Here is a 9,356-nt window from a genome sequence, read left to right on the forward strand (position 1 = left end):
CACACACACACACACACACACACACACACACACACACACACACACACACACACACACACGTTTTGTTCAAATTTCTTGTATTTTTCAATTGTAAATATTATATAAATTCAGTGGGCACTGTTTCAGGACATGTACTCAAAGTATGCATTCATACTAGTGATGAATAGTCACTAATAGACAAAACAGAGACTTTTATCTATATATCTGCTAGTGATTAAAAGACCTGGAACAACTTTTTTGACTTTTACATGTTTTGCCAAAGATAATAAGTACATAGCATCAGATAAATAATTCTTCATATAGCCTGTGTTGTAGTTAACCAAAGTCACAATCTGCAGTGAAAAATAAAAGGACATCGGTGTTACACAATTTGCTTTATCACTGAAGAGTAATATGATGAGTACATGGAGGATGGTGTTGCAAACAAATAATGCAACTCCAGCATTTTCTGCAACTGCTAGCAAAACAAAACAGTTAATAAAGGCCTTACAGTGACAGTTTAATTGAGTTCGTGTGGATTTTTTGACCTCTTAAAACTCAGTTTATAGTCAAACTATTTGTTGCTGGTGTGACTGATAGGATTTTAGAAATATGCTCACCATAAAAACAAAAATATGTTGCATTGTTGAACCCAATTCAAATCACAAAGTCTATCACTAGAGCTAAATAAATGTAGTGTTTTTTTACTGCTAAGCTGCATTTGTTCAGTATTCTTTTATTGGGAGTGACTCGACTGAAAGAAGGTGGTTTTGGAAGCTGTGTTTATGCGTGTGTGTTATTTTGCCCCTCCAAATACTGTATCCGTGTACTCCAGCTTTGAGACAAACGTAATAAATTCAAGAGTCAGTACAAAAATCAAACAAAAGCTTATGTTAGTTTCTAAAAAAATGTTTAGTTGTTGAAAAACTTTTAAAAGTTGTTACAATCACATTCTCAGGATACTTCGGCTGATCGTAGTGCTTATGTGTTTTGTCTTCATGTTCACCTTTTTGACATAAACCAGATGTTTTTACATGAAAAAATTCAAGAATTATAGAATAATTTGGGTTAATGCTCACATTTGGATAAACACTGCTTCACAAAAACAGAGTTTTAAGTGTGGACTCCTGTCGCTCTTCGGAGCTTGGTAATGACTGTTTCCATAAAACACAGAAATGACAAAACGTGAGCGTTGAGGAGCGATGTGGGAAATGTTCAGAAGCGTCCGTTTGCCAGAGTGAGCACGAAGCGAGGGAGGCGTAGGAATGATGGGACGACAGCTGACAGCCAGGAGAGGTATGGGACCTGGGACAGGAGGAACTTTATGGAAGTGTAATCAATGACACTTCGCCCTGGAAAGAAACACATTTACATCTTAGTATAGCTGCAAGAGAAAACCTGCACCTATCAGCAATAACATTAAGACCAAACTACAACCTCCTCAGATACATATTTGATAAATCTGGGTGTCATCTGCAGGGGTAAAAAAGCTTAATTGTATAAAGTAGAGATGCTCAATGTTGACTTTTTGCCGATATTCAATATGGCGATATTATTCAACACTTAATTTCCGATTGCGATATTAACCGATAGTACAATCAGATATTAAGCTGACATCACATATCTCCAGTCAGGGACATTCTGCCTGCTTTTACTGTGAAACCCCACTGGATGCATTCCACAGTTAAACATTGTACAAAATAAAAACCATTTCACTGAAGTTATGGAAAAAGGGCCATATTTATTTTTAACATTTTGTCTCAACCAGTAGTTTGGATCATGCTCTCCCTGAGATAATCCAGTTTGATGATGTCATCAATCACGCACTGGTGAATGTCTCGGGACCATAAGCATCTATTAACCCATTTTAGTCCAACTCAGGGATTAATTTATCAGGGTTTTGTTATCGGAAGAAAAACGGATACCGATATTTAAAGATTTTACATTTTTATGCTAATATCGGACCAATAATATCTGTAGGCCGATATCGAACATCCCTAGTATAAAAGGTATAGTCTGGTCCAGGGGTGCCCAAACATTTTCCCCAAGAGGGCCAAAATAAAAATCCATCCGGGGCTGCGGGCCAAGTGCAGCAATAAAACACATGAAATGCAAATACTTTTTAATTAAAGTCCTTTATTTTTAATGATTAAGCTAGCAGCCAGTGTGGTGGCCCACTTTTGTTTTAGTCAGTGCACTTGGAGTAAGTCTACTCAAGTAGCAAAGGCTCATGAGAAATTTCATAAACTGATAAAATCAGTTTTTGTGGCCTTATGAAGTGTGCAAATCTACATGTGTGGTTAAATCTAATCTAAATATATTTTGTTACTTGTATTTCATGTTTAATATTAATATATCAAAGATAAAGACAGCACCAAGAGTGAAAACTATCTGCACCATAGCCCCTTTTATAATCATTGGGCCAATGGATGAAATTACTAAGTGGAAATACTGTTTCTATATAGGACAACAGGTTACAGCCTAGTAACTATCAACTGTTGGTGGGCCAAATAAAATGGCGCGGGCCCCACTTTGGGATCCTCTGCTCTGGTCATTTTAGATATTCGTTAAAAAAGTTTTCAATAGTTAGTTCCTTATCAGTCATGACATTTGGCCCTTACACATTGGCTTGACTCAGCCCCACCAGAGTCACCCCGGCGCAGGTTTCAGCATCTTTACATTGGTTGGTCCTGCCCACTTTTGGCTCAGTTGTTGGAACCTACTCTGCAACGCAAACAGGTTCCAAAGAGCCCATCGATAGCCCAGAGAGCGACATCAGTCATGAGAGTCAAAAAGAATCAAACTGACCATTTTAAAACCTCACAACTAAAGCATCTGATTTTATTATTTACTTAAAAAARCATCCAGGGTGAGTTAAAAGAGGCAGGACATCCTTTTATTTCAGAAACAAAAGGGAAAATGACATCTGAATAGTACTGGGTGAGGGGCTTATATTTTAGGATATGTCCAGAACATGGCCGTCACCTTGAGAGCCGCCATATTGGATCAAGGGGAAGTTTTTCCAAAGATAGGTCCCTCACCCATTACTTGCTGGGTTATTCTGATAGGTCATTCCCCCCTTTTCTTTTAAAAATAAAATTGTGTCCTGCGACTTTTGACTTACTTTGTATATAATGCATCCATTAAAAAGACAACACTGGTACTATGACGTGGTGCAAAAGTTTCCTTGCTTTTTGGCCGACGACAGAATTCAGACGGTACYGGACCGAATGAACTCGAGTTGCAGGCTTCAACCAGCAAAGGGAATAGGTAGCCCCAGCTCAGTCACAGCAATTTTGGATACGGTGGCAGAGAATGGTGAATGTTTTGTGACTTTCTCTTTATTAAAAAAACATTTTGTTAAGCTTTGGCATTCTGTACTGTGATGAACTGCTTACGTCAAGGCAGCAGTTATATGTAAAACTACTGAGACAGTGTACAGTGGGGTCRGGTCAAATTAGGGCAAGGAGGGTCATGCTGAGACTGGATAATGTAAAATTGACAGTTGTGTATTTAGTTTGTTGTGGTTTTCTCAACCAAACGACTGCAGACTGTATCTGTATACTGTACAGTATCACTACGCCTCATCAGATGRGTGAGTTAGTCCAAACAAAATTTACTCAACTCCCAGCTGACTGACGCTCAGGGGTGTCCAGAAGCTGAGATGTACACTGTGTATTTATGCTCAGGACACATACTTTGTGTAGTAACACAGACATTGTTCTGTAGAGAAAACAGCAAAGTATATAGTTTTTTTTTATTAGCTAATGACGCATTTTCTTTCTCTCAGGTATTGAGAAAGCGCTGTGTGATAAGCCAGAAAAGCAACAGAAAACAAAACGTTGTTTGGCTAACCATTAGTCAAGCCTGGAGGAATACTTCAATGATTGATCTCTTCACTCACAACATACTATTAACTATGTGACAGACCATCACTTTAAATATGACCACACTATTTCTTTAAAGACACAAGGCCCACATAGTCTATCATTAATGTCCTAAACACACCGGTGTTTTTTGTTTGTACATACATCTTGCAACATTATAAGGAAAACAGTTGGATGGGTGGTCATAATGTTTTGGACAATCTGAGTATATTCTTAGAATTTTTCTAAGAAAAGGAAACACATTCACCATCAAGGTCATTAAATCCATAGCGCCTTGCCAGGTCACACGTCAGGAGCACCTTCCCAGTCAGTGCCATTAGATTCTTATCTTGAAAGGAAAACAGAGAAGTAGAAATTAAAAACAAGCTTACGTTGGTTTTTACTTCTTTCTAAAATACTTAGATTAGCCTGTCTAAAGTTATATCAGTGAACTTCTTATACAGGTAAAATAATAAACAGACCGTGAAAGTCCGTTTTGTCATTTACCGAAGCTGTGGTCCAAGACGTTATGCAACAGTATAATCTAACCTTTTGCCAAGTTGACAATGCACTTCCCACTGAGTTCTGTGGTTTCTCCACTGGAAAATAATTCTTTCATCTGAGGAAAGAAAAAAAAATCCAGAGATTCAGGATAGAAATATAGCTGTTCTATATGCACTTCCTATTTAAAATGAGTCTACCTTGGGATCCACATCCCCTTTCTCCAAGACGAACTGAGATATTAACTCAGTTTGAACGGCTCCTGGCCACAAGCTGACTGAAGCAACTCCCCTATTTTTTAGCTCAACGGCCATGTCGGCTGCCAGCCTGTCACACTGCAAACAAACCACAACAAGAACAGGTTTTTTTTTTTCATTACAAGATTCATGTAGGAAACGATACAGGACCAAGTATGGCTTGGAACTTAACTGGACTCTCAACACAAATCAGGTGAGTAACTTACTGCAGCTTTCCCAACCCCATAAGCTACATTGAAGACGTATCGCAGCCCACCTATAGATGAAATGGTCACTATTAAACCACGACCTTGAGCCACCATCAGCCGAGAGCCATAAACTGAGAAAAAGTAGTGACCCCTACCAGGAGAGAAAAGATTTTCATTAAGCAAGTCAAAACAAAATTAATTAGTGTATTCCACATCACACTCAGTTTAGCTTGCATTGGGTTAATTTTAAATTACTGTACTCAAATAAGAAAAACAGGCAAACACACGTAAACTAAAAACTAATKGTTTAGATCTACTTTGAAGTCACAGCTTCTATTTAGGAAAAACTAACTAGAAATCTGAATTTTGACTTCGAAAGTTAGGAAATGCCAAACTAAGCCCAACCTCAAAATGCTTTATTGCATTGCACAAGAAAAGTATTGATAGCGGCAGTAAAAATCCTACACTTTACATCTCTAGAATTGCCACAGCGTTTGTATTAGTGATGTTCCAATAGCAGCACCCCCGCTTCTCTCAAATATATTTATTAAAAAGTATTTCAAACAAGCATGTACAGTGAGTTTTACATATTTCTATCAAACAGAAAATGTAACAGCGGCATAAACAGAGACAAAAAAGGAAAATAATAATTTTAACAACAAAAATAAAAAATCCAATGGAAGTAATTTCCCCACTTTCCTATCCCCCGATCCCAGCCGTTAGGTGTATATATAACCACCCTTAAGGAGTGCACAGTTAACCATTGATTTTTTTATTCAAGATAAGAGACTAGAGGTTGCCTAATATTCTTGAAATCCTTAAGCTTGTCTTTTAGGATGAATCTAATGCTCTCTAAATGGAGAGTGCATTTTTATACAAGAGTGCCCCCAGCTTCCAGACTGGTCCACTCCAGTTTGACAAGAGGGGTTCACGACTATCTTATGGCACAGAAATGTTTTATTTACAAATTAATTAAAAGATGTAATTCATTCATTCATTCATTTCTATAGTGCTTTACACAACCACAGTGCTGGTGACCAAAGTGCTTCACAGAGTCAGTGATTAACATGACAAGGAGTAAAAAGAAGAAGACACAACAAAATTAAACTAAAACCAGAAAGGTCACCACATATTAAGTACTAAAAGCCTGTTGGAATAAAAAGGTCTTAAAGGGATCCACGATTAGTTGTAACATTAGACTTTATTTGATAAACATATATTTTAACTGTAAAACAAGGACTGTAAAAATTCTGTAGACTGTTTAGTTTTTAACATTTTTAAACTAAAAGTTTAAAAATATACAGTATTACACGGCCGGGGCCATTTTGTTTACAAAGCATTCTGGGTAAATGATTATGTCAACTAGGTCCTCGGTGCGAGGCTGCTAGCGAGCTATATCCACCCTGAAGGTTAATCTTGGACAATATCTGATGATCGACTCTTTTAAATGAAACCAGAGAGCGTTGACAGAGAGGAGAAGGTAGAAATGACTCAGCCTGTAACTGAAAATATGGATGGAGGACAACAGACCTGCTTCATGGAAGAAGAACCTCAGCTTAGCCTGTTAGCTTCAGCGTTAGCCCTGATGCTATCACCATATCCATGTATTAGCTCAGCGCTACACATTCTCCTCTCGTCACTGAGGTCCTCCATCCACATGACAGAGAGTGGAACGCAAAAATGACTCAGGTTGTAACTGAAAATATGGATGGAGGACCTCAGTTTAGCTTGCTTGTTGCGCTAGCGCCGAGCTAATACATATAAGGCAATATAGCATCAGTGCTAGCGCAAAGGCTAACAGGCTAAGCTGAGGTTCTTCTTCCATGAAGCAGCTCTGTTGTCCTCCATCCATATTTTCAGTTACAGACTGAGTCATTTCTACCTTCTCCTCTCTGTCAACGCTCTCTGGTTTCATTTAAAAGAGTCGATCATCAGATATTGTCCAAGATTAACCTTCAGGGTGGATATAGCTCGCTAGCAGCCTCRCACMGAGGACCTATCCACGTCATCATTTACCCAGAATGCTTTGTGTGTAAATAAAATKGCTCCRTCCGTRTTAAAATATATATTTAAAAATTTACTAAACTAAACAGCCTACAATACTTTTAAAGTCTTTATTTTGCAGTTAAAATATATGTTTATCAAATAAAGTCTAATGTTACAACTAGTCAGGGATCCCTTCAATTTAAAAAGGGCCAAGTTTATGGGAGGGAGATGAATCCAGAGACAAGGTGCAGCCGCAGAAAATGCACGGTCACCCCAACGTTTATACTGTATTTTGTCCTTGGAACAGAAAGCAGGAGCTGGCTATCTGACCTCAGAGAGCTAGAGCGGGTGGGGAAACTTAACAACTCGCTTATATAAGGAGGAGCAAGGCCATTCAGAGCTTTAAAAACTAACAATAAAAGTTTAAAATCTATTCTAAAACGGACAGGAWGCCAACAAGGGAAGACTTGTCTATCCAACCTTACATGTTGGAGCCAGAGTCTGACCCAGAGCCAGAGGAGAATGAAGATGGCGAACTTGTAGTTGGTCAGTTCAGACCTTATTTGGCAGTTCTGTTGCCAATACTTTGGCGTAATAATTCAGAAAACATCAAGGAATAGAGAAAACTGAACACGTTAAATAAAACGTGGCCCAAAAAATTATAAACATATCACCGGGAGAGCCTAAATTCAACTTTTCTGCACTCCTAGAGACAACAAGTCCACAGCAAAATGCATTTAKCGACAAAAAATGTGRATTTTGCACATGTCCCCTTTAACACAGTTACGYTAGGTTTGACGTCATGCTCAGGTCTGAGTTCCACAGCAAATGGAATGCAGCCAAATGGATGAAAAATAATCATGACGCATGGCCTGACACAATGATGTCTTTGTGAATTTACCACAGCATGAAAGATTAAAAAATCAATCTGTACCGAAGTCCTGTGTTGTTGATGGAATCCCAAACAGAAGGATCGGTTTCCCAGAACTTCTTCCCCAAGTTATCAAAGATATCCTGGAATAAGACAAACTGTGAGCTCAGCACCTCATTGGRCAGTTGTTTTCTTTCATTTACTCATCATTTATTCTGCTGTATTAAAGTTTATAATAAACCAGGCTGAGGTTTCCTGGGGGGTGTTGACACCTACCTGTACTCCAGCATAGGCATTGTTCACCAATATATCCAGTCTGCCATCCTGTTCCCGCTTGATCCTTTCAAACAATGCTTCGATATCATGATCTTTGGTGGAATCGCAGACGACTGGCACACACTTTCCACCTCTTTCATTCACCTGTGTTGAGACACAGGACGAGACAATGACTGAATAAAACTCCCAACGAAGCTTTGTTTGCAGCAGCGTAGCCAACCTGATTAATACCATTTCTGAAAACATTTAAAATAGCCCCCTTTCTTAAATGTCACCTGTGCAGCAGTTTGCTTGAGGGTCTCCTCCTGGCGTCCTGTGATGTAGACAGTAGCTCCTGCCTCAGACAACTGCAGAGCTATTCCTCTMCCAATGCCTCTGGAGGCACCTGTAACCACACACACCCATCCAGACAGAAACATCTTCCCTGCGGTAGGATATAACAGACAACAATCAGGGAGCTCAAAACCTTAGAATACACCGCATTTACAATCATGTACATACTAGATATATACATACTAATAAATAATACATTTATACACACACCTATCATCTTTACACACACTTCAATCATATTTAAGACGCAGATCAGGGAGTAAATCCACGACTAATGAATGTAATTACCATAAGAAAGGATTCTGAGAGAGGATTTTATATAATAAACAAGTATACTCCACATAATAGCGTTTGTCSAAACTGTAAACATAGTTACGTTTGAAATTTATTTAATTTTAATCCTTTATTTGCATTAACTATAGCCTTACCTACAGCAGAGGAAGCGCCGGATCAGGTTTGTCGAGTCCCAGAATGGTATTCCTAAGAAATACAGGAGGAAATCTGTTCACGCACTWAAACGCTGCCACTACTCCTGTGACTAACAAAACGAGTGAGCGAACAAATTCCAAAGTCTACAGCGTTGTTGATGAAGTATCGCGAGAGTGTGAATCTCCATCCTGTCGCGAGAGGTTGCGTTAATGGACTTAAAGCGTTTTCAAATTGCAATTTTAGCTTAAATGTCTAGTGATAATTAACCCTTTAAAAAATCATCATACCGAGTGTCAAATATTAGCCCACTTTTAACTAAAACTGAAAAAACAAAAGTTACTTTCGTGTTACCTACTTGAAAAAAACTGATCGGTAGCTCTGACATGGGCGAGCGTGCTGCCAAAACGGTAAGAGAGTGAAAGGGAAGGGAACTCTCTTGAATATCAAAGATGATGGACACTTGATTGAACAGCACCAGACAGTGGCAGTGTAGTTCTAAAAATCCTACACATCAATCCTAGTTGTTCTGGGACAGATATATAAATTAATTGTTAAAACAACTTTGCTAACATAGAAACATAAAAACAAATTACTGAGGAAAAAAAAAGGAATTTAATCATGGCTTTTGTGTGGGAGTTTTGTTTAAAGTTAAAACTAACTGTAGATATTT

The 9,356-nt window shown here is 38.5% G+C and overlaps 1 protein-coding gene across 2 annotated transcripts; it reads right to left on the bottom strand.

Annotated features, from left to right (window-relative positions):
- Positions 1–357: 357 nt before the first annotated feature.
- On the bottom strand, positions 358–8,800 carry dhrs1 (dehydrogenase/reductase (SDR family) member 1). 2 transcript variants are annotated; one of them, XM_014004521.1, is made up of 9 exons: positions 8,690–8,800; positions 8,200–8,348; positions 7,925–8,068; positions 7,712–7,791; positions 4,810–4,942; positions 4,547–4,681; positions 4,395–4,464; positions 4,114–4,194; positions 358–1,331 (listed from the first exon to the last, which is right to left on the bottom strand). In XM_014004521.1, the coding sequence occupies exons 2-9, from the start codon at positions 8,341–8,343 to the stop codon at positions 1,195–1,197; spliced, it is 924 nt and encodes a 307-aa protein (XP_013859975.1). In that variant the 5' UTR covers positions 8,344–8,348; positions 8,690–8,800; the 3' UTR covers positions 358–1,194. The 2 variants fall into 2 exon arrangements, with proteins under 2 accessions (XP_013859975.1, XP_013859974.1); XM_014004520.1 differs by having other exon boundaries at positions 8,686–8,795.
- Positions 8,801–9,356: the final 556 nt, after the last annotated feature.

This window comes from Austrofundulus limnaeus, unplaced genomic scaffold, assembly GCF_001266775.1.
Source record: "Austrofundulus limnaeus strain Quisiro unplaced genomic scaffold, Austrofundulus_limnaeus-1.0 Scaffold24, whole genome shotgun sequence".
Lineage (NCBI taxonomy): Eukaryota > Metazoa > Chordata > Actinopteri > Cyprinodontiformes > Rivulidae > Austrofundulus > Austrofundulus limnaeus.